The sequence below is a fragment of the Ranitomeya imitator genome, chromosome 3, assembly GCF_032444005.1.
Source record: "Ranitomeya imitator isolate aRanImi1 chromosome 3, aRanImi1.pri, whole genome shotgun sequence".
In the NCBI taxonomy this organism is placed as follows: Eukaryota; Metazoa; Chordata; class Amphibia; order Anura; family Dendrobatidae; genus Ranitomeya; species Ranitomeya imitator.
Window position 1 is genome coordinate 409,095,376 of NC_091284.1, and position 25,767 is coordinate 409,121,142.

At 45.2% G+C, this 25,767-nt stretch overlaps 1 protein-coding gene across 1 annotated transcript in view; it reads right to left on the minus strand.

Annotated features, from left to right (window-relative positions):
• The window catches only part of LOC138670090 (mannosyl-oligosaccharide 1,2-alpha-mannosidase IA-like), a 260,030-nt gene that overhangs the window by 10,539 nt on the left and 223,724 nt on the right, over positions 1-25,767 (minus strand). Inside the window, exon 10 of the mRNA XM_069757123.1 lies at positions 15,643-15,862. Coding sequence (XP_069613224.1) covers positions 15,643-15,862 — 220 coding nt within the window. The remainder of the gene's footprint in view (positions 1-15,642; positions 15,863-25,767) is intronic.

Genomic DNA, 25,767 nt, shown 5'->3' on the forward strand with positions numbered 1-25,767 from the left:
TATTGGATTGAAGTTCATTCTCTGTCCTCCGTAGTACATGCCTGCACAAGGCAATCTTGCCTTGCGCAGGCGTGTCCTATGGAGGACAGAGAATGAACTTCAATCCAATATTGCAGCCAGCATGCAGCCAGCGGGTAAGGAAAGGGTGAATCAAACACCCGAAAACCCCGCCTCCATGGCTGAAGATTGTTCCCTCCAAATTCAGGTGACAGTGTCCCTTTAAGACCTCTTTTACAGTATTCTAGTTGGCTGTATATAAGTTCCCAATCCCTTCTCCATAGCACAAAAAAATCTATTTTATTATCCCACATATGGCACAGGTCAATCCAATGGAAGTCACTGTTCTTGCTTTGGTGTGTCCTGTCTCGTCACAATAGCCTTCCTCTTGCTTGCTTCATGTGGATGGCATGTCCTACATCATCCACACTGTGCCCCCCAATCTGACTCCTGCGCAAGCATACTTCACTCTGCCCTGCTGTAATGCACATGCATCGAGTTTACTTCCGGGTCACCAGCGCTCCTCGACCTCTCCCAGCACATGCGCTTTGCAGTACTTTTTTCTGACCTCAGCAGAGCAGAGAAGTTCGCCTGCACAGGAGCACAATTGGGGACACTGTGTGGATGATCTAGGATAAGTTATCCACAGGAAACAAGCAGTAAGATTGTGATTGTGTTGAGAGAGGGGGTGCCAAGCAAGAACAGCAATGTCCATCGGACCAGACCACACTGTATGGGAGGATAACAAATGGTATTTTTTGAGCTATGCAGAGCGGATTGGGGACTTATATACAGCTGCAAAGACTACTGTAAAAGAGGCATTAAAGGTGGTTGCTCTACTTTATTTAGGGAAGTGCACCTTCCCACCTTCTTGTTTTTTCTCTATCGCTGCCCATCTCTGGCTCTATAAAGCCAGAGCTGTCAATCGAAGTAAAGGGGGCGGGTACAGATAGAGGGAAAACATGTAGGTGGGAAGGTCTACTTAAATCTTTAGTCACGCCATTATGCACCGAGCGCCTGTACTTGGTTTGAACAGTCATTCTGTGTTGACATTTAAAATCTACACCACCAGGATTTGGAATTAATTTGACCACCACCTCCAGCCTAAATTTCACTATCACCATGTATTGCAAATCAACATTGTCCATCCAGCATCCATGACATAACAGAGAAGCACCAAAAATTATTTTGCAGAGAAATGTTGGCATTCTATATTCCATGTGCAAGGAATACAGATATGAGAGACAATGGGGCACATTTCTCTACGCTGCCTTAAACTTCAACTAGAAAGTCTTAAAATGCTCCAGAATTATCGTAATGGTTCATGCTGTTTGATAAATCTGGCACATCTTCAGAATGTCTAGTCTAAGTTTACACCACTTATAAATTAGCTTACTTTGTGCCAAAATTTTGGTGCATTTTTTAGGGCATAGTAGACCACGCCCTTCCACTAAGCCACACCCTTTGAACAAAACCACACCCTTTACAATGGAAAACAGTTTTTTGGGTGCATTTAGCTTGATAAATCTCCTTAACGCTCATTTTAAGGTTTATAGATCCATAGTATATATGGAAATAAGAAACTTTGTAATATGTTTTAGTACAGAGATTTGCTTTTTTCTCTGCCAGGACTGATCATTCATTTTCAAAATTCACAATTCATAGGTAAAATCCCTAGTCAGCGAAAACAGATTTTTACATTACTGAAATAGGAGATGGGAGTTGCTAAAGATAATACTCTATGTGGAGGGGAGGAGATGAGAGGAGGAGCTAGAGGCTGAGCTTCTCCCATCTCCAATCTACATAGAATCTTATCAGCACCAACTGTCATCTCCTTTCTCAATAAAGATGGGGGCAGGAATAAGCACAGCTCAATGTAGGCCCCCCATGACTGTGCTTGGCCATAAGACAACTTTCAAATGTAGTGGTAGAGTGATGTGATTAGTTAAAAGGGGTGAGCTTGGGGAGGGACTGTAGGGGTGGGGCATGGGTAATAGAGGAAAGTGCGGGAAAATTGTCAGTTGGGGACAGGAAGCCAACGTGACGAGAAGCGAGACAGAGACAGCCCCTACAGAGTAAAGAACCCCCCCAGCCCACAGCATTACCTATGGAATCAGTGGAATCCCTGTTGGAGCGCCTGCGGGATGTCGCCCTGTCAAGGAGAGGAGGTTGGCTCGAGGAGCAGCTTTCATCGCTGCTGGGAGACGCAGGAGCACGGGACCAAGTCAACAGGAGCAGCAGGCGGTCGAGGCCTCCGCAGAGACTTTTGCCGGAGGTGAGCAGGCATGGCAGGCGCAGGCTAAGGGGGCCCCGCCAGGGACCCTGCGGTGGCCGGGTGCAGCGGTGTGGCATCCCCCCGCTGTGCCCCCTCTGGCAGGAATCCTCCCAGCCAGCCTGCAGGCATTGATCAGCGGCATGCAGTGGTGGAGAGGGCCGCACCGGAAGTGCGGAGAGAGAATCGGTTGCACAGGGTGGCCTTCCTACACTGCTGGTGGACAGACGGAGGTCGGGATTGGGCAACACAACCCCAGATGGCGATGGAACGGCTGGTCCCCCGGGCGGGGGGCCTGCTCCAAGGAGCGCACACCAGAGGACCACAGCGGGCAGGCTGCAGCAGGGGAGAGTTCGGAAGCAGGGCCCGGACAGCCAACAGCAGATAGGAGATGCGGCGGGCAGTGGAGTCATGCTGCCTGGCAGAGCCAGAGGACATGCGTCGGACAGGGCTATCCACCAGGGGACCAGGCACAGTCTAGATCCAGGCTAACGTCGGCAGTGCAAAGCGTTGAAGTCGCTCTGTTCCCTCTGGTGACGAGGAGGCCAGGGGCGCAAGCCTGGAGCATCAAAGCGATGCTGCAGATTCTGATTTTGACAGCGATCGAGATGGCGACAGGGACCGTCAGGATTCGGGATGTACGGCTGGCGGGGACACAGCACCCGCGCAGCTCAGTTAGTGTGCATCTATGTCTAGTCTGTTGCCCATAGGGGCTACGTCTGCTGTAGTTGGAGGGACTCAAACGTTAGGTGCGAGGGCAAGGGAGTTGGGGGTTTCTAGTGGGTCAGCTGTGCCAGGGCTGCGAGATGTTTTGGTTAGCATGTCGCAAGTTTTTGAGCAGATTGGAAGGCGGGGCGGCGTGTGGGGAGGTGGTGTCACCGGCTGGGGCATGGCTTCCAAGTTTGGGATTCGGGTCACAGTTGGTGAGCGAGCCACTTAGAACGGTGGAGAGAGGGCAGTCGCCGTCGTCTTCAGGCATATCTGTGTCGGTGCAAACTGAGAAGGATAAAGGGGATTCAGTTAAGTGGGACGATAGAGCGAAGGGTGAGGTGTATGTTTGTTTTGAGGGGCCATTAGGGGCGCATTTGAAGAAGGAGGTTAAAGAAAAGGTTTGTCGGGACGAATATGTGGAGATTCTTTCCCTCCTTCCTTTGGAGAAGTTTAATTTGGATAATGGGAAAAAAGATGATAGTAAGAAGGAGGAGGAAAAGAGGAAGTGGAGACTGATTCCACAAACGTTTGTCAATTGGTTGCAGGCGTTTGCGATCATGGCAAGCATAATATGGGAGAAGTCTCCCGAGAATTGTTCTGGTCTATTCTGTTATCTCGATGCTATTGGTGAAGTACACCGTACTTATGGAGGGCAGGCCTGGCTGCGCTATGATGAACAATTTAGGCAGAGGAAGCCCGAGGCCCGAGATAAGGTTGGATAAGAAAGACATCGGGCTTTGGTTAAAAGTGATAGCGCCAGTCAGATATGGGCAGTCCTTTCATGGGAGTGGAAGTAGCGGAACCCAGCAATCGGGCCATGGTAGCAGTGGGCAGGGGTCACAAGGGGCAAAAGATAAATCGGGAACGTGCTGGCAATTCAATGAGGGCCAGTGCAAATACGGCAATACTTGCAAATTCAAGCATGTGTGCTCCCACTGCAATGGAAGTTCACATGGGGCTTCCAAATGTTTTTTTAAAAGCAAGAGGGAAGCCAGCAGTGGGTGCCGGTCAAGGGGGAGATGCCGGTGAGTATTCAAAGGATGGCCCCCTTTCTAAGTAGGTACCCTAATCAGGAGAAGGCTGGGGTCAATAGCAATGGTTTTGCTGAAGGTTTTATTATCCCTCCCCCTAGCCACACGGTGCCTTTTTCGGTTAAGAATTTAAGGTCGGCTTACTTACATGCGGAGGTAGTCGGCGACAAATTAAAAAAGGAGGTGGACCTTGGAAGAATGGCGGGTCCGTTTTTGTGTTTACCAGTTGAAGGGATGATCGTCTCCCAGTTGGGCGTAGTCTCTAAGAAGGAACCCAATAAATTTCGTTTAATACAGCATTTGTCATACCCGAAGGGGTTGTCGGTTAATGATGGTATTTCTCAAGAGTTATGTTCCGTTGTCTATACGTCCTTTGATGCGGCAGTACAATGGGTTTGCAGTTATGGCACCGGAGCTTTGTTGACAAAGACAGATATTGAGTCAGCTTTTAGATTACTCCTGGTGCATCCGGACAGGATGTTTTTGGAATGGTGGCTATTATTTGGGCAGGTGTTTGCCGATGGGTTGTGCAATTTCATGTTCATTGTTTGAGATGTTCAATACCTTTTTGGAATGGGTGGTTAGGGATGTGGCTGGTGTCCTGTCTGTTATTCATTACTTGGACGATTTTTTGTTTATAGGTCCACCAGATTCTAGTTGGTGTAGGAATACTTTGGATGCGATGGAATGGGTTGCTGAGCATTTTGGTGTGTCTTTGGCTGGGGACAAAACTGAAGGCCCTTGCACTGTTTTAAGCTTTCCGGGAATACTGATTGATTCAGAGAAAATGGAGTGTCGCTTGCCAGAGGATAAACTGTTGTTCTTAAAGCAGGAGGTGAACTGCATTGTCAGGCTTAAAAAGGTGATTCTGAAAGAGTTACAGTCTTGGTTCGGCCATTTGAATTTTGTATGTAGGATCATGCCTATGGGCCGAATTTTTTTGCCGTAGGTTGTACGGAGAGATGGCGGGGGTGCAATCGGCGCACCATTTTATTCGCTTAAAAAACTAACATAAGGAAGATTTGTTAGTGTGGCAGCGTTTTTTGGTGCAGTACAATGGTCGCTCTTTCATATAACAGCAGATAGTGAATAACTTTGATTGTGAGATCTACATGGACGCAGCAGGCAGTGTTGGCTACGGGGCCTATTGTGGAGGGTGGTGGAGCATCGAAAGGTGGCCTTGATTGGTGGCATGTGAAGGGTTTCACAAAAAACCTTGTTTTGTTGGAATGGTTTCCCATTGTGGTGGCAGTTTTGATTTAGGGTGACACGTTTGCGAACCGCAGAGTTAGGTTTCATTGCGACTAGAGTTGAGCGACTTTTACTTTTTTAGGATCGAGTCGGGTTTCGCGAAACCCGACTTTGTCAAAAGTCGGGTCGGGTGAAATCGGCCGAGTATTTCGAAAAGTCGGGGGCCGGCCGAAACACGAAACCCAATGCAAGTCAACAGGGAATCAAAATCGGCAGTGAGTGGAGGACAGGAAAACACCTACAGTGTCCATTTTAATGCCAAAAACATAAATTCTTATTTCTTAAGCTTGTAAATCTTAATTTACTTTATAATAATAGTTAGGCATTGAAAACAGGGGGTCATTTGGCTAAAGTTGTGGGGTGGTAGGGCTGGCTCAAGATTTTTGTGGGCCCAGGAAATGCGGAATACGTCACGGCGGTGGAGCAGGGAGAGGTAAGTATTTGAACTTTGCAAGTGCTGTGATCCTGAGCAAGCAGGGGGGCCCACTCGTCACTGGCACAGGGCCCCTCATAGTACGGCGGTGTGTTTGACGGCGGGTGACGCCTCCCACTGCCAGAGACACTTTTGCGTACTATGAGGGGCCCTGTGCCAGTGACGTCGCCAACGAGTATGCCCCCCCACCTGATGAAGGAACCTGCACTTTCATCTGCACCTTCCTCTTTGTCCCCGTGTAAGGTGTATAGTATGCGGGAAGGGGAACCTGACTTTCAGCAGGGTCAGATTCAGGCTGTGCAGAGTGCAAGGGGAATGTAGTGGTCTAGGTCAATGTACAAGCAGACTCATCTAGCAGTGGCTGGGCAATGGGCAGGATGAGGAGGATACACAGATATAGGCCCAATATGAAAAAGTAGGCTAAAAGCAGTTCAAAATTGGTAACAGGACTAAACAGGCGGCATTGCTTTGTTCAATGGAGGACAACTGTAATGAATGGAGCAGACACAGTTTGTAGGCCCACAATAAAAAAGTAGGCTAAATGCAGTTCAAAATTGGTAACAGGACTAAATGGGCTAAACAGGCGGCATTGCTTTGTTCAGTGGAGGACAACTGTAATGAGTGGCGCAGACACAGTTAGTAGGCCCAAATACAAAAGTAGGCTAAAAGCAGTTCAAAATTGGTAACAGGACTAAACAGTCGGCATAGCTAGGTACTTGGGTGGGCTCCTCTGCTGAGTAGCAGACAGGGATAGTAGGCGCAAAGTATTAACTGGTCTAAATGGAGGCCAGGGCCCCTGCATATTTTAACTATCATCTATAATTTCAACAAATTTGTATTGGCAGTGCCATTGAAGGATTTAACAGCACAAACTACACAGTGGTGGAGCAGGGAGAGGGAAGTATTGCAAGTGGTAGAGCACTGTTCGTGCTGGGGGGAACACTCTCTCATGGGCGGCGGTACTGGCACAGGGTCCCTCATATTACGACAGTGTGTCTGACGTTGGTTGTGCACCACCACCGTCAGAGACACTTCATTGTACTATGAGGGACCCTCTGCCAGTACCGTCGCCCAAGAGTGGGCGCACCCACCTGTCCAGGCAAACGGCACTCGCACGGGTGCTTGGGCCAGGTGGTGACCACGGCCCTGTGGGGGGAGTCAGCCCATTTAGGGAGGTATAAAAATGGCCTATGGTGGACATTCAGCAGCTGCAAATGGCGGAATTGGAGAAGTCAGTAAGAGGAGGCCAAAAGTAAGACATTTTTCAGGCAAGCTACGAGTCAGCAGGAGAAGGTGGGGCAAAATAATTTGAAATCCATGATTGGTTCATTTTAATGAAGGTTAGATCATCAACATTCTGGGAAGCCAGATGTGTCCTTTTTTCGGTCAGTATTGAACCAGCAGCACTGAAGACTCTTTCTAATAGCACACTAGAAGCAGGGCAAGCGAGCTCCTGTAATGCATATTCTGCCAATTCAGGCCAGGTGTCTATTTTAGATGCCCAGTAATCAAAGGGGAATGACCTGTGAGGGAGAACATTGATAAGGGAGGAAAAGTAGTTCGTAACCATACAGGACAAATGCTGTCTCCTGTCACTTTGAATCGATGCAGCACTACCTGTCGTGTCAGCGGTCATTGCGAAATCACTCCACAACCTCGTCATAAAACCCATCTGTCCAACGCCACTTTGGATTTGTGCACCTCTAACACCTCTGCCATGTTGCCCCCTACAGCTCGTGTGAGAACCATCACCGCCGCTGTGTGCTGGGAATGCCTGGACCAAACGGTCTACAAGAGTTGCTTGTTTGGTAGCCAATATTTGCTCAAGGTTCTCATGTGGCATGATATTTTGTAATTTTCCTTTATATCGTGGATCCAGGAGGCAGGCCAACCAGTAATCATCATCGGTCATCATTTTGATAATGCGAGGGTCCCTTTTTAGGATACGCAAGGCAAACTCAGCCATGAGGGCCAATGTTCCAGGTATCAATTGTGCTGGGTTGAGGAGCACTTTCTTGCAAATCAACATCACTTGTGTCCTGCAAAAACCCTGTACCTGACCTTGCAACGCCACCAGTTTCTATTGCACCCTGTGAAGCATCCTCCTCCCATAAATATTCATCTCCATCATCCTCCTCCTCTTCGTCCACCACCTCGTCCAGAAGAGTTCCCTGAGCAAACAATGGCTGACTGTCATCAAGGCTTCCCTCCTCCTCGGCTGCAGACGCCAGCTCCTTAATGTGCGTCAAACTTTGCATCAGCAGACGCATTAGTGGGATGCTCATGCTTATGATGGCGTTGTCTGCACTTACCAGCCATGTGCATTCCTCAAAACACTGAAGGACTTGACAGAGGTCTTGGAGCTTCGACCACTGCACAACAGACAACTCCATGTCTGCCATCCAACTGCCTGCCTGTGTATGTGTATCCTTCCAGCACGGTGGCGCAGTGGTTAGCACAGCAGCCTTGCAGCGCTGGAGTCCTGGGTTCAAACCCCACCAAGGACAACATCTGCAAAGAGTTTGTATGTTGTCTCCGTGTTTGCGTGGGTTTCCTCCGGGTACTCCGGTTTCCTCCCACATTCCAAAGACATACTGATAGGGAATATAGATTGTGAGCCTCAACAGGGACAGTGATGATAATGTGTGCAACCTGTAAAGCGCTGCGGAATATGTTAGCGCTATATAAAAATAAAGATTATTATTTATTATTATTATTCCACAAATTAATTACAGCACGCCTCTGTTCGCACAGCCTCTGAACCATGTGCAATGTGGAGTTCCACCTCATTGCAATGTCGATTATTAGGCGGCACTGGGGAAGATTCAGCGATCGCTGATGGTTCAGCATACTGCTGGAGTGTACGGGCGACCGGCGGATGTGCGAGCAAAGTCTTCGCACCTTCAGAAGCAGGGCTGGTAAGTCCAGATCATTTTTGAGGAAGCACTGCACCACCAGGTTCAAGGTGTGAGCCAGGCAAGGTATGTGTTTCAGTTCTGAAAGGGCTATGGCAGCCATAAAATTCCTTCCGTTATCACTGACTACCTTGCCTGCCTCAAGATGTACACTGCCCAGCCATGACTGAGTTTGTTGCTGCAAGTACTCGGCCAGTACTTCCGCGGTGTGTCTGTTGTCGCCCAAACACTTAATTTCTAACACAGCCTGCTGAAGCTTACCACTAGCTGTTCGATAATGGGACACCTCATGTTCAACACTGGCAGCTGCGGATGGATTGTTTGTGCGACTGCGCTCTGTGGACAAGCTTTCGCTTCTGGAGGAGGAGGAGGAGGGGTGGTGAACGCCTACATCCAACTGTTTCCTAGACCGTGGGCTAGGCAGAACTGTCCCACTATGGCTGTCCCTGTGGACCCTGCATCCACCACATTAACCCAGTGTGCCGTGATGGACACGTAACGTCCCTGGCCATGCCTACTGGTCCATGCATTTGTTGTGAAGTGCACCTTTCTACTGACTGATTGCCTCAGTGCATGGACAATGCAGTCTTTAACATGCTGATGGAGGGCTGGGATGGCTTTTCTCACAAAGAAGTGTCAACTGGATAGGTCATAGCGTGGTACTGTATAGGCCATCAGGGCTTTGAAAGCTTCGGTTTCAACCAACCGGTAGGGTATCATCTTTAACGAGATTAGTCTAGCAATGTGGGCGTTCAAACCCTGTGTACGCAGATGAGAGGATGATTACTTTCTTTTCCTAAAGAGAGTCTCTTGTAGGGTGAGCTGGACTGGAGAGGTGCATATGGTGGAACTAGCGGTGGTGGTGGACATGGCGGATTGAGTGAGGGTTGGTGATGGTATTCTCGATGTTGGCCTACATACAGTGTTTCCTACCAATAACCTTGTGATTCCCTTACTGCTTTGGCCTTGCGATGATACCTCCACATTTGCTGCTTGTGGTGTCCTAACCGGTGGGCTTACAGTGAGGGAAGCAATGTAGCATTGCTGACTACCTTCATTCTGAGCAGGTGCACCAACGGTACGGGACGTTTGGTAGTTAGTCCAGGCTTGCAAGTGCATGCTGGTTAAATGTCTAAGCATGCACGTTGTATTTAAATTTTGAAGATTCTTCCCTCTGCTAAAGGTCTTTGAGCATTTCTTACAGATAACTTTTGACTGATCATTCGGATCTTGGTTAAAAAATTGCCACACTACACTCTTCCTACTATGGAATACCTTTTCAGGCATTGCACGCTGTGCTACTTTCACCGGATGGCCACGCTGTCCTAAAACTGTTTTTGCTTTTGACAAACATTTTTGGCCTGATACAGGCCTGCCAGATGACACCTGTTGCGATGTAGATGGCTGCTGCGGATCATCCTCCTCCGCTTCTGAGCTATTGGCAGCAGCAACCTCTTCCCCCAATGGCTGCTGATCTGGGTCAACAACTGGGTCATCTATCACCTCCTCTTCAATGTCATGTGCACCTTCCTCTGTGTCACCGTGTAAGGTGCTATAGCGTTTCGGGACTGGGCACCATAGTCTCATCAGGTTCAGATTCTGGCTCAGTACACTGCGAGGGCAATGTAGTGATCTGAGTCAATGGAACAGCATTATAATCTAGCTGTGGCTGTGCATCAGTGCACTCCATGTCCAATTCATCTTGTAATGGGTAGTTAACAATTTCCCGTTCTAACCCAGGCACGGTATGTGTAAAGAGCTCCATTGAGTAACCTGTAGTGTTGCCTGACGCATCCTTCACTTTTGGTTTGGGTGAAGGACACAAGGAAACGTCTTGTTCCTGACCGGGATCATCCACTGACGACTCGCTGCTTTTATATTTGGAACTTTCTGAAGAGGAGGCGAAAGAGCTAGAGTCTGAGTCAGCAAGAAAAGCCGAAACTTTTTCCTGCTGCTCTGGCTTTAAAAGCTGATTTCCTTCAAGGCCTTGTGTAAACAGACTATGACGTTGGCTCAACACCTCCAGCCTTAGATGCTATTGTGCTTTTGCCACTACCACCAGATGCTCACCACCAACATCAGTACCAGCTCGCAACCACCGTCCACGGCCTCTTCCACCTGACTTCCTCATTTTTTGGAAAATCTAACCAAAATAACAACCGTTATATGGTACTGTAAAACAAGGTAGAAGGTGTATATAAACGTGTTGAGATTTTAAATCTCCCTTTTTTCGGGGGGAGACTGAACAAAAAATCAGGCCCTGTGCAAAAAAACCACATTGTAAGTAGCTGTAAGTGGCTGGCTGATATATGACAAACTAACAGGACAGAAGTATATCCACTTTGTGAGAATTTGAATCTCCCTCTTTTTTGGGGGGGACTGAACCACAACTTAGGCCCAGTGTATATAACAACGCAATCTAAGTGGCAGAAAGTGGCTGGCTGATATACGACAAACTAACAGGAAAGAAGTATATCCACTTTTTGAGAATTTGAATCTCCCTCTTTTTTTGGGGAGACTGAACCACAACTTAGGCCCAGTGTATATAACAACGTTATCTAAGTGGCAGAAAGTGGCTGGCTGATATACGACAAACTAATAGGACAGAAGTATATCCACTTTGTGAGAATTTGAATCTCCCTCTTTTTTTTGGGAGACTGAACCAAAACTTAGGCCCAGTGTATATAACAACGCAATCTAAGTGACAGAAAGTGGCTGGCTGATATACGACAAACTAACAAACTAACTATATCCCCTTTGTGAGAATTATAATCTCCCCTTTTTTGGGGGAGACTGAACCACAACTTAGGCCCAGTGTATATAACAATGCTATATAAGCGGCAGAAAGTGGCTGGCTGATATACGACAAACTAACAGGACAGAAGTATATCCACTTTGTGAGAATTTGAATCTCCCCTTTTTTTGGAAGACTGAACCACTACTTAGGCCCAGGGTATATAACAACCCTATCTAAGTGGCAGAAAGTGGCTGGCTGATATACGACAAACTAACAGGACAGAAGTATATCCACTTTGTGAGAATTTGAATCTCCCTTTTTTTTTGGGAGACTGAACCACAACTTAGGCCCAGTGTATATAACAACGCAATCTAAGTGGCAGAAAGTGGCTGGCTGACATATGACAAACTAACAGGAGAGAAGTATATCCACTTTGTGAGAATTTTAATCTCCCCTTTTTTGGGGGGAGACTGAACCACAACTTAGGCCCATTGTATATAACAACGCAATCTAAGTGGCAGAAAGTGGCTGGCTAATATACAGTGGGGCAAAAAAGTATTTAGTCAGTCAACAATAGTGCAAGTTCCACCACTTAAAAAGATGAGAGGCGTCTGTAATTTACATCATAGGTAGACCTCAACTATGGGAGACAAACTGAGAAAAAAAAATCCAGAAAATCACATTGTCTGTTTTTTTAACATTTTATTTGCATATTATGGTGGAAAATAAGTATGAAAAAAGAAATGGACAATCCATCTCAATAAAGACTCCTTGAAAAAGCCACTTAGGCGAAACGTACGTTGGAGTCGGAATCCTTGAGGGTCACAGATCATTTTCACACTGGTACTAGTATTGATCCAGAGGTTCTATGCACTTTTTTGTCTTGATTAGACTATTTATTATGAAAGCATATGCACTTTATTGAGATGGATTGTCCATTTCTTTTTTCATCCATCTTCTGCACCTTGGAGGGTTATATATTATTTTTCTAGTATATTTTTTATGGATCTGGTCTCCTCATTCGGTATATCCTTTATATGCTGTAGTATTGCTGGTTGTTTTCTTCTTTGTATTTTGTTTCTTTTGTTTGTTATTATTTTTTGTAATAAAATTATATATTTTTATACCTTATTGTGATCATTGCTTTATGTTCACTTTGACATTGGTTTACATTTGATGGTGAACATTTATTCACTGTTGTGAATTTTGTTGTTATCAGTATTTGTAAGCCAAAACCAGGAGTGGGTGATAAATGCAAAAGTGGTGCATATGTTTCTATTATACTTTTCCTCTAATTGTTCCACTCCTGGTTTTGTCTTACAAATACTGAGGTAAAATACTGACCAAATACTGCTAGTGTGATGGCAGCCTAAGAAAGAGTTCTTCCAGCTCCTTGAATTAAAAAAAGCGCTCCTTTATTTAGAAAAATATATTAAAACTTGCATGTGAACATCCGGGACAATAGATGACAGATATACAGATAGAGCGACACGTTTCGATCACAGCAGTGATCTTTGTCAAAGCTGTATATCTGTCATCTATTGTCCTGGATGTTCACATGCAAGTTTTATTTATTTTTTTTTAATTCTGTGGAAGCATGGTTGAACAGCAATGTCTGACTTTCATTTGTTCATTTTCATACATTTTTTATTTATTATTACTTTTGTCAGATTCAAGTTATTTCTGTGACCATTGTGGGTTTTTCTGTCATTAAACGAGGGGTACCAACAATTTTGACCAAGTGTGTATCACCAGTAACCTTTGTTTCTAGTGTGTGGCAGCCCACCTTTTCACCCGATAATTGTTGTGCCTCTGTGATACAGTACTTTAGTCACCGCACCACCATTATTTGGCAAAAAATTGATATTATCCAATGTTAGCAAATACAATTTCATTACAGGCGTATCTACGTGTTCACATGATACAGTAGCACTACTTGGCTATGGATATGTAATGGGAATACCCAAAAATTACAAGTCTGTATAACAGTTGCATAACTAAAACGTTTGCATAATAATAAGGCAACCTTGGTAACCAGAAGGAAATCTACACTGAAGGAAGATCACCAGTAACATGAGGAAATGACAGGAGGCACTAGCCAATGACAGCCAAGAACCAAGAAAATACGACTGGAGTAACTTAAGCCCCTAATCTTTATAAGAGGTTAGCTGATTCATTTGAGTTTATTTACATAAAGAAAAGAAGTGTAGTGTACCTGAAGTCTTTCCTTTGTCAAAAGAAATATCTTGGGATATGTTTCCACAGTCAGGAAACATTGCAGATTGGACGCTGCATACAGCCGCAGCGTCCAATCCGCAGCGGTCAGTGGAGGGGAGTTTATGAAATTCCATCTCCAATATGCGTTCAAAGGCGCAGGTGGCAGACCTGCGTAGCTGAACATGCGGCGCGTCTTTATAGACCGCAGCATGTCTATTTATCTTGCGGAGATGCTCAGTCTCCACAAGCTAAATTACACAGTCTATGTATAGGATGCGGTTATTCCGCATGTGTTCAATCACCACATGCAGAATCACCGTGTGTACAAAAGCCAGCTGCACTTTGGGTGGAGCTGCGTCCAAAATGCTGCATATACGGAATGTGGAAACATACCCTAAAAACCACTAGAAATTCAGCACTTGAGCAATGGGGGATTTAAAGAAACTTGTCATGTGATTCATGCTAACCACGAGCAACATGAATCAAAGCCTGGTTGCCTGATTGCAACGGGGTATATTTTCCAGAGCATTTCAGAGAAAATATAGTTAGAAGATCCGTCCATGGACCATAGGCAGAGACAAGACTAGTCTGGACCATCCCCCGGTCGCCTTTTCCCTGTGCTGTTCCAGGTTATTGACAGGTCTCTCCAGAGAAAAAATTAAAAGTACACCTGGTGGCTTTTGTGCAGCCAGGTTATGATTCATGACGCCTGTGGTTTGGACAGTATGAATTGCATGACAGGTTCTCTTTAAAAGATGAGTTATGATATTTTTTTGTAATCTCTTTCGCTGCTGTTAGTGCAGTTATTATTTTTTTTAATCCAAGAAAACCTCATGTAAGAGACCTTCCTTAGAACTTCCACATAGCAGTGCCCACTGCCTATACAATAGTTACTATCAACTGCCAAGCAAATGACAAATTCTGATCTTGCTCACTAAGGTGCCCTCCTCTGTCAAGAAGTTATGTTAGCAGCCAATGAGAAGCAATTAGAGTTACCATTTCATTCCCTAACATCTACAGTACAGCTAGAGATCCGCACAGGAAAATCCAGGTAGAGCAGAAAGAAGAATTAAAAGTGTGGTAGATACAGTATGGCTGGGGGAAACCATGGGCCACTTCCAGAAACGTCATAGCTAGGAACTTCACACAGAAAGCGATTGTAGGCCACATAAGGCTCAGTTCCTGCTGTAATGTCCAGATGCAATATTTGAATAATTTTTTACTATGGAATCCTGATAGATGTGCTATATTAAAGATATCAAAACCAATGTAAAAACATGGACTTACGGTACTCCGCTTCCAACTAGTTAAAACTGCTTTTTGTGCAAATTCCAGTCTATGGTCAGTATCTATCCAGATTTTTATGATATGTATCTTTCAATTAGGTCCTTTCAAGTGAGTGATTTCTTATCATCAGCATTCTGTCAACACTACATGTGCTGTAACGCAGGGGTGTCAAACTGCATTCCTCGAGGGCCGCAAACCATGCGTGTTTTCAAGATTTCCTTAGCATTGCACAAGGTGCTGCAATCATTATGTGTGTAGGTGATTAAATTATCACCTGTGCAGTACAAGGAAATCCTGAAAACATGACCTGTTTGCAGCCCTCGAGGAATGCAGTTTGACACCCCTGCTGTAACGTACATTCCCTTCACTTCTCAGAAGCATTACACAAGACCTTATCCAATTTTTTTGCTTAGCCTGTCTCTCTATTTTGCCTGTATGCAGATTGACAGATAGAAGAGCAGGAGCAAATAGACAAAGACTTTTCCCCATGTCCTGTAATTCATCTCAGCGTCACTGCTTCTAGTAATGGGTTATACTCATCATCAGGCAACGGACAGCAAATAGGAAACAAGGGAGACACCTGGTGACCAGCAACTTTTCGATCTGAAATGTTAATTTTGGATAATTAAAGCACTTTGCCATTTTGTTTATCATTGCATTGGCCTCACATAAGTCTAAGTTCAGTGAAACAATAGTGACCACTCAAGCTTTTAATGCAGCAAGAAAGATGAAAAACAGTTTAGCATTAATATTTTTAGTATTAAAATATATGTAGTAAGGATAATTCATACCTGTACGTACATAAGATTCATGGCATGTCTTGGCAATTTCTGTTGCCAATTCCATAAAATGCTCTTTTTTCTTGTCCGGTGCATCATTTGCCCCAAGTGCCAACATTCCTGCAGCAAAGCAAGTCAGATGTCCCATTTTATGGTCCAGAACGCCACCTCTCCACTCAGCAATGTATGTGAGACCTCCAGCAGATCTTTTGATTAGATGTGCTTCAATTGCCTGAAACAATGAAGAAAAAAAGGAATTTAAAGGTAGCAAGCATACAGCGTTATTGAGCACAATATCTCTGTTGCTTGGCATTTTCCACGCTCAAACGTTCTGTTTGACTATTTCATTGGTTCATATCAGTGATGAGTTCTTAATAATTAAACCATTTATCTGTTATCAATTATGTGCTGTTGGTCTTGTTATTAATACAAGATTTATCTTTATAAAAATGTATATCTCCATCACATCTACCCATGTTTGCCATGCACAAATAGCACCTCATAATGTACTATGCAGTATATTATATACATTAGACATGGCACTAACAGATGAAGGGGCTTCATGTGAAGGTTACCTGGCCATTGGATGAAGCTCTGCTGCCTACATTGTGAGGTGCAATGGGTAAGTATAGCTCAGGTTACATGCTTGTTCTGTTGTATCACAAGCAGCAGGTAAACACATGTTTATGGTGAAATAACCACATTCCGACTTGATCCAATATGATCGAAATGGTAGCCGAAGTTTAGTTCGTATCTGCACCTGAATACCATAATTTTCCGTTCAGTGGGACTGGGAGCAATTGAGAAACTGCAAGTGGTTCTCAATGGGGTGTTGTTTCCCATCGTTCACAAAAAAGAGCCAGCTCTTTGTGTGCGATCGGTTGTGAATAAGTCATTACTGAACCAACACATAAGCACCAGCTCTTTATTCAGTCTTAACCTTGATGTTGCAATTGGCTTCCAGGCAGCACAGAGGTGGGACAACCACCATTTGCAACATAGGCGTCACGAGGTTACCGCCATGGAGTGGAGCCAGAAGAACGCAGCGTCTCGTCGCTCCTATTACACTGAGAAGAAGCACTTCTCCAGTGTATTAAACGTGTTTTATCCAGCAGAACAGGGGTTAATCGGCACTATTGGAAAACTCCTACAGTCAGCTGTGCTCGGTTAGCCACTCCTTTTCCCTAAAAAGTCTGGGCTCCATTACCAAGTCATTGTGTTAGCAATTTGCTGCTTGATCTTGGAGTGGGAGAAGTTGGTGTTGTGAAGGAGTGCTGGAGGAATTTATTAGCGACTCTTGGCTGGTTTGTACGCTTGGAAATCCCTTATCCTTCCATTTTACTTTCTTCCCCCTCCCTACACACCCTGGTGAATACCTCTGTTATATGTGAGTGTATATTTTGTATGTGTGTAGTTTTGCATTTTCCCTTGTCTTCGTCACCCTGTCTGTTAGGTTGGTGTTCTGTGGTACACAGTAGTGCCTCTCTTCCCCAAGTGGGGAAGGAGGCCCCAGCATCTTTGCCATCTGAAGTATCCCGGGGAACAGGGGAGCTAGGGCACCCTCTAGTGTTAGGGCCAGTAAAGGTGCCCCCTGGTCCCAGGTAACTCGTCTGTCGAATCTTGACAATAGGTGCACGTCCCAGTGGTCACATCCCCGTTTACCAGTTATTTATAGCTTATCCTGTGGAAGGATTTCACTCACTAGGCAGCGTTTGAGGTATTCACCAGTAGCAAGATCTTAAATCATGCAGGCAGGCTAATTAAAACTTTCTAAACCGTCCACAAAAGAAGCATCAAAGCAGCCTCTTGGCAAAAGGAAAATAACATAAATAGTCCATGCAAATAGACACCTAAGTGTCAGTATGCCCAGTGCATCATATAAGTGTATCATATAATAACATAAATAGTCCATGCAAATAGACACCTAAGTGTCAGTATGCCCAGTGCATCATATAAGTGTATCATATAAGTGTGTGGAGCAATAAAAGAATTAATCCAGAATTAAACCAGAAAGGAGCTGAAGGTAACTGGATAGTCACTGTAAACAATGTTTCTGTTTGTTTTCCCTCTGACCCCTATAATCCTTCACTTTATGCTAACCCCCTAATCCCTACACCAAGTAAGGAACTGATTATCTCTCCCTCTATCCTCCCCATGCATCTCATCTCCTCCTAAGAACTTTTCCTCAACATACAATCCTCTGTCTCCAAACACAGACAGCCCTCTCATGCCCTCTCCTGCTCCCACCTGCTATCACTTTCTCTGCTCATCCTCATTGTCAGTGATATATCTCCAAATCCTGGTCCTCCTCACCACATCCCCACAGTCATTTCTACCTCCCATCCACAATCTATCACAAACCCACAAATTTCCTTAACCTCTCTGACCTTATACCCATCCCCATCCGCCCAGCCCCCGCTTCCCCAGTCCCACTAACAGCAGCTCTATGGAACGCTCGCTCTGTCTGCAACAAACTTTCCTACATCCATGATCTTTTCATTACTAACAAACTTTCCTTCCTCACTATCACCAAAAACTGGCTCAACACCTCTAACACAGCCTCTCCAGCTGTACTTTTGTATGGTGAATTCCACCTTTCCCACACACCCCGCCCCAGCAACAAGCATGGCGGAGGAGTTTGTTTTCTCCTGTCAGATAATTGCTCCTTCACTCACATCCCACTTCCACCCTCTGTTACCATCCCTTCCTTTGAAGTGCACTATGTGCGCATCTACTCCCCCACCAACCTCTAACTGGCTGACATTTATTGCCCCCCAGGGCAAGCCACCACCTTTTTCATCCACTTCACCACCTGGCTACTTCATTTCCTCTGCTGACATCCCCACTATCATCATGGGTGACTTCAACATACCCATTGACACTTCCCACTCAGCTGTCACTAAACTTCTATCTCTCATTTCCTCCTTTGGCCTCTCTCAATGGTCTTCTGCAGCCACTACAAAGATGGCCACATACTGGACCTCATCTTCACCAGCCTCTGCTCCCTATCTAACCTCTCTAACTCATCTCTACCTCTTTCTGACCACAACCTACTCACATTCTCTTCCCTTTCCTCTCCAGGTCTACAATCCTCACCCCACAAACTTGCACACCCTTGCAGAATCTCAAACACCTGGATCTACACCCACTCTCTGAATCCCTTCTCCCTCTTACAGACATAAGTTTCCTACGCAATGTGGATGCCGCTGCAGCTTTATATAACACCACAATATCTGCAGCTCTTGAATCGGCCGCCCCTATCACACATACAAAGCTCGCAAAATAAAAAGACAACCCTGGCACACCAGCCTGACCAAAGAACTGAGGTGGGCTTCCAGGGTGGCTGAGTGGAGATGGAAAAGATCACACTCCAATGAGTTCTTCACCGCATTCAAACAGTCCCCCACTACTTTCAAGCCTCAGCAAATCAAAGCCACTTCTCATCTCTCATATCCTCCCTGTCTCGCAACCCTAAACAGATATTCAAAACCTTCAATTCACTCCTCCTTCCCCCAGCACCTCCTTCCTCTCCACTTATCACAGCTGAAGACTTTGCCTCATTCTTCAAACACAAGATTGATGACATCAGAGAAAGCTTTGGCCTACAACCCTCATCCGAACTACTCAACCCTCCTCCTCCAAAACCAGCTTTTCCACCATTACAGAAATCAACTTTCTGCCCTACTCTTGAGATCACATCTCACCACCTGTGCACTTGACCCCATCTCATCCCACTTCATCCTAAACCTCACCACAGTCTTCATCCCAACCCTAACTCATCTCTTCAACCTATCATTAACAACTGGTGTTTTCCCCTCATGCTTCAAACATGCCTCAATCACAACCATCCTTAAAAAGCACTTGCTTAACCCATCCTCTGTATCTAGCTATCACCCCATATCACTTCTCCCCTATGCCTCAAAACTACTGGAACATCATGTCCATTTCGAACTGTCCTCCTACCTCTCTTCCTGCTCCCTCTTCAACCACTTACAATCTGGTTTCCGACCGCGTCACTCCACTGAAACTGCCCTAACAAAAGTCACCAATGACCTACTGACTGCCAAGGCCAAGCAACACTACTGTGTTCTCTACCTCCTTGACCTGTCATCTGCCTTTGATACAGAGGACCACTCCCTATTACTACAGACCCTCTCATCTCTTGGCATCACTGACTTGGCCCTATCTTGGATCGCATCATACCTAACAGACCGGACATTCAGTGTTTCCCACTCACACACCACCTCCTCACCTCACCCCCTATTGATCAATGTCATGCAAGGTTCAGTCCTAGGGCCCCTGCTCTTCTCCATTTACACCTTTGGCCTGGGACAGCTCATAGAATCTCATGGCTTGCAGTATCACCTCTGTGCTGATGACACACAGATCTACCTCTCTGGACCAGATGTTACCTCTCTACTAACCAAAATCCCAGAAAGTTTGTCCACTATTTCATCCTTCTTCTCCTCTAGATTTGTAAAACTTAACATGGACAAAACAGAATTCATAATCTTTCCCCCATCTCACTCGACTCTGTGAACAGACCTATCCATTAAAGTAAATGGCTGCTCACTCTCCCCAGTCCCACAAGCTTGCTGGCTCAGGGTAATCCTTGACACTGATCTCTCCTTCAAACCAGATATCCAAGCCCTTTCCACTTCCTGCCAATTTCAACTCAGAAAAATTCCCCAGATCTGTACATTCCTCAACCAAGAATCTGCAAAAACCCTAGTGCATGCCCTCATCATTTCCTGCCTTGATTACAGCAACCTCCTGCTCTGGGGCCTCCCCTCTAACACTCTCGCACCCCTCCAATCTATTCTAAGCACTGCTGCCCAACTAAGCCACCTGTTCACTCGCTATTTCCCGCCCTCTCCCCTCTGTCAATCCCTGCACTGGCTCCCCATTACCCAAAGACTTCAGTTCAAAACCCTAACCATGACATACAAAGCCATTCACAACCTGTGTCCTCCATACATCTGTGACCTCATCTCCTGGTATTTACCTGCACGCAACCTCTGATCCTCACAAGATCTCATTCTCTACTCCCCTCTTAGCTCCTCTTCCCACAATCGCATGCAAGATTTCTCCAGCGCATCACCCCTACTCTGGAACTCTCTACCACAACATATCAGACTCTCGCCTACCATGGAAACCTTCAAAAAGAACCTGAAGACCTACCTCGTCTGACAAGCCTACAACCTGCACTAACCACCGATCAACCAAACCGCTGCACGTCCAGCTTTGCCCTTGCCTACTGTATCCTCACCCATCCATTGTAGATTGTGAGTCATCGTGGGCAGGGTCCTCTCTCCTCCTGTACCAGTCGTGACTTGTATTGTCTAAGATTACTGTACTTGTTTTTATTATGCACACCCCTCCTCACATGTAACGCGCCATTGAGTAAATGACACTATAATAATGAATAATAATAATACAAAGCCATCCACAGCCTGTCTCCTCCATACATCTGTGACCTTGTCTCCCGGTACTTACCTGCACGCAACCTCTGATCCTCATAAGATCTCCTTCTCTACTCCCATCTTATCTCCTCTTTCCACAATCACATACAAACTTTCTCCCGTGCATCCCCCCTACTCTGGAACTCTCTACCCCAACATATCAGAATCTCGCCTTCCGTGGAAACCTTCAAAAGGAACCTGAAGACTCACATCTTGCGACAAGCCTACAACCTTGAGTAGCCACCGATCCACCAAACCACTGCACGACCAGCTCTGCCCTTGCCTATTGTATCCTCACCCATACCTTGCAGATTTTGAGCCCTCACGGGCAGGGTCCTCTCTCCTCCTGTACCAGTCATGACTTGCATTGTTTAAGATTACTGTACTTGTTTATTATTATGTGTACCCCTTTTCACATGTAAAGCGACATGGAATAAATGGCGCCATAATAATAAAATAATAATAATAAAAAAGTGACACTCACCCAAACAGAATATGTGTCCAGCTCTAACTCTCTGGCAGGAGTCTGGCAATGCTGGAGATCTACACACCTCCACTCACAGAGCTAAAATAACACAGCTGGACTTCCTTATATCTGCCGTACCTCTCCCTGGGGTGGGAATATGTGAGCAGCCAGTCCCAACCATCTCTCTGACTTCTCATAAACCTGGCATATTAAGTGTCAGCGCTATACATGCTGGAGCCTGCTTTTCCGGGCTTACATCACTGAGGCTACTAACCTCGATGACACATATCTTCCCTCGAGGACCTGTCTAGCGACCATCCTACACCCGTATGTTGTAAATGTTTGCGATGAGAATAAACCTTTAAGACTCTGCTCACACTGACATGTTTTGGGGTTCTGATATTTTTATGTAACTCTATAATGTAAATCAGTTATCTGGTATATACTACTGTGCTAATATACATGTCCGACAATAAGAATATTCTAGAATTAACCAGAACCAAGCTGTTTAGCACTTGAAGGCTGCAGATGTCCAGGGAAATAGATCGAAGTCTATTGATTCAAATGAACACCAGGCAACACTTAATTTGTCTTACAAATCTCTGTAGCTGAATGTACTGTTATGAACAATTTTGCTGCGTGAAGCCCATGTTTTTTGTTGAATCCGTACCCTGCTCTGTGTATGCTGCTCTCCGCTGAGCTGCACTCCGTTCAGGGGTCTATTTAGTGATTGGTGGTGGTCTCAGGACTCGGACTCCCACCAATCTTCAGGCAATTAAAATGCCTGGCATAGTTGAAAAAAAATGATCAAAGTTTAGTTACTCTTTAAAGCCAAATCACTTTTTTTTTACTTTGTGATGTTTTAACAAGCACTGTTGCAGGCAGACATGAACATGGTTCATTATGTACCTTTTTCATCATGCATCAATGCTAAAACCGAAGGTAAAAAACTTTGTAATTTGCTGTGTATCTTATTAGAGAAATATGCTATGTTTCTTCCCCACTTATCAGTTACTTCTCTCCCTGTGCTAATTATTCACTCTCAAAAACTGCTCATATATGTACACAAATCTGCCTTCAGTGAGAGATCAAAAATAAAAAAAGGCACAAAGTAAACTGCTAAAGCTTTTTAGTGAAGAGGGAAAAAGTTGCTAAAATGCATAACACAAAACAAATATATGTCAGAAAAAGTGTTATTTTTTATGTACACCCATGACTGATTAATTTACTGAAAGTGCACTAACAGTTTAAAGGATTGCACATATACTAACATGTCAACAGTAGAATCATTTATTTTTATCTACTGTAGCATTAAAATAATAATATAATTGACTGGGTGAAATCTTAGATTCCCTGTGATTTTTCCTGCTGTACTGTAAGCAATAAACGGCTACTTCATGTTGATACAGTACAGTATATTTTATGCAGCTCAGCAAATATTAGAATACAGATTTGTTGTATTTTGTTTTGTACTCCTCTTTCTTATGGAAATAATTCTCATCATTGCAGATACTTTTTAATTTAGCATCTTGTAGACTGAGCCCTCGAGGGCAGGGTCTTCTCCTGTACCAGTCGGTGACATGTGTTGTTTATGATTATTGTCCTTTTTTATTATGTAAACCGCTGAGACTGGAAGCGATCCAGTCTCAGCGGTGGACATCACAGGCCTTCACGTAGCGCGACTTCACGTGGTTTTTCTCTATCCAGATGACTGATGAAGGTCATTTGTTGACCGAAACGTCTCTTATTGTTTCTGCATTTTCTACATTCAATAAATTTCTTTTGAATACACTTGTGTGAGTGCCAAGTGTTTCTATGTTTCGGATGGCTATATAACAGGCCTTTAATGGATATCTAGGTGGTACTACGTGGAGATCTCCAAGCTGAAGTAGGGTGATTTATAGGCCAGGCAATGTTTCAAAAAAAATTTAAGCCAATAAGGTCTCCGACAGGAAAAATTTCGCCAATGACATGCTGTTTGAATCAAGGACGAATCTTTATGTCAATAAATATCTTAATTTATGTGAGGAGGGTTAGAATTATGTCTGATTCTATTATACAAAGCAAAAACAGCATTGGTGCTACCTTTCCAATGTCAATTGAATATAAAATTTATAGCATGGCAAAGTATAGCTGTTCCTGCGTATTACATTATTGTGCTACCAACATTTTAATGTAATATGGGATTGGGAAATAAGGATTAGACATGTTGGATTCTAATGTGCCTGATTTTTTGTCCCCCATAGTGGTTTATTTCTCTCTTCCAATGCCAAAACAACATGCACACTTGACTGATTCAATCATACATTTGTTTGGGTAACTCTGTGGTATTCCTGTCAGCCATTATCTTTCTGATGTGTATGGCTGGCTTCCCAAAGAGACAAATAGAATGACACACAGAGAACTGATAGAACAGATTATGTGCAGAAAACAAAGTGGTCCCTCTGTACAGTGCATAAGTACAACAAATGTAGGCATCATTGAATATTTAGGGCGGGCCATTCACCAGGTTGTCTCAGAGTACTCAAGTCTCTATTTCATTTACTACTAAACTAATTGAGAAGAGGTTATAAGAAATCTCCTTCCCAGTTCTACTATTCTCCTAGTTGTGGCTGAGTAACATTTTATAACTCACACAGTATTTCCAATCACCAAGGATGGAGAAGAGCAGGGAGCACAAACGGGGTCACATTTCTTCTCCTTGCTTAATCTAAACAATTAACAATTAAAATTAGCCTTCAAATTTGTTTCAGGTAATGTAACCTTATGGTAGTGCAGGAAGAATTAAAGAGGCAGTTAATTGATTGTGAGGATTTTGCATGTGAAAGAAAGATTCAGCAATAATTTTGCATTCTTACTCTCCAGGAATCAGCCAAAAAATTAAGATCCACTTCTTTAGGCAGCTAAATTGTATTTAATTAGTGCTAATTGATGAAATGAGGTCTGACTTGAGCAGTGGCCCGAGTACAGGGAGCTGACTGGGCCTGCTCCGGGGCTATATAGAGCTCCATGTCATCCCCTTGGCGCAAGGTGGCAGCCATCGCGAAGTACCCCTGCGGGCTGTCCTCTTTAATAAAGGAGACATAATCCTCTTCATCCCTTCAATCCGTACCCATGTTCAACGTCTACAAAGACTAGTTGCCCATGAGTATGACGCCCGGGCATAGAGCCCCCTCCGGGTTGGCGTAGTTCTGCCCAGACCTCCTTCTCACGTTGTTTCTTATGAACAATTACTACCGCAATCCAGGCGACCTGCCCAAGAGATGGAAACGGACTTTCTGTTTGCGGTTGGGAATGGGATTGAATGGTTTGAAATGCTGTCGAGCGTGGGCCTGTTGTGCAGGGGCTCGCTCCCCAGGATGGGAGGCCAAGGGGCCAGCAGTGCTTCTGAGGTGAGGGGCTGAGGTGCACTCACTAGCTCCTGTTCTGACATCCTGGTTGCACCCATCCTGCGACCATTGAATCCCTCCGCCGACACCGCTGTGCGCTCCAGCTTCTGATGATGAAGTTCTGGCTCTGCCTTTACTTCCGGCGCGGGCTCCTTCGGGGCTGTCGTTATATCATGGCATGGAAACACTGATTCTGGACGAAGAGGTTCTGGCTCCTGAGGATGGTGTTCTGGCTCCCGAGGATGGTGTTCTGGCTCCCGAGGATGGTGTTCTGGCTCCGGTGGCTGCCGACAGCCCTCCTCCCCAGGTACAGGGAATCGGTCCAACTGGAATTCGGCGGCGACTCCCTTCTGTCATCTGGGTCAGGCCTTCTCCTCTTCCTGTCTCCACTTTCACTCAATGCGGCCTATGCTGCCGCAGGACCATGGGCGTGAGTGGTCCATCCGTGTCTCGCAATGGCATCGCGCAGCTGCACACAGGATTTTCTTCTGGGCCCCACCTGGTCCAGGGTGAAGTCGCTTTCGGTCGCTCCACCCATTTCTCTGCATTCGGGCAGACCGGGGAATGATGCCTGACAGATTTTTGCGCCATCTCTGGGTCAGCATGCCCACGAAGACTTAGATCACAGTCGTCGTTCTCCTCTTTGGCCCCATTCTCCACCATCTTTAAGACCGCCATCTTGGTCATGAATAAAGGATCGGTCACATCCAAAATTTCCGTCACGTCCGATGCACTAGTCATTTCTAGAATATCAGCATCTTCTTTCTTCATGGCATCCCCGCTTTGCAAGGATGCGGAATGCTGCCAACTACGCCAAGTG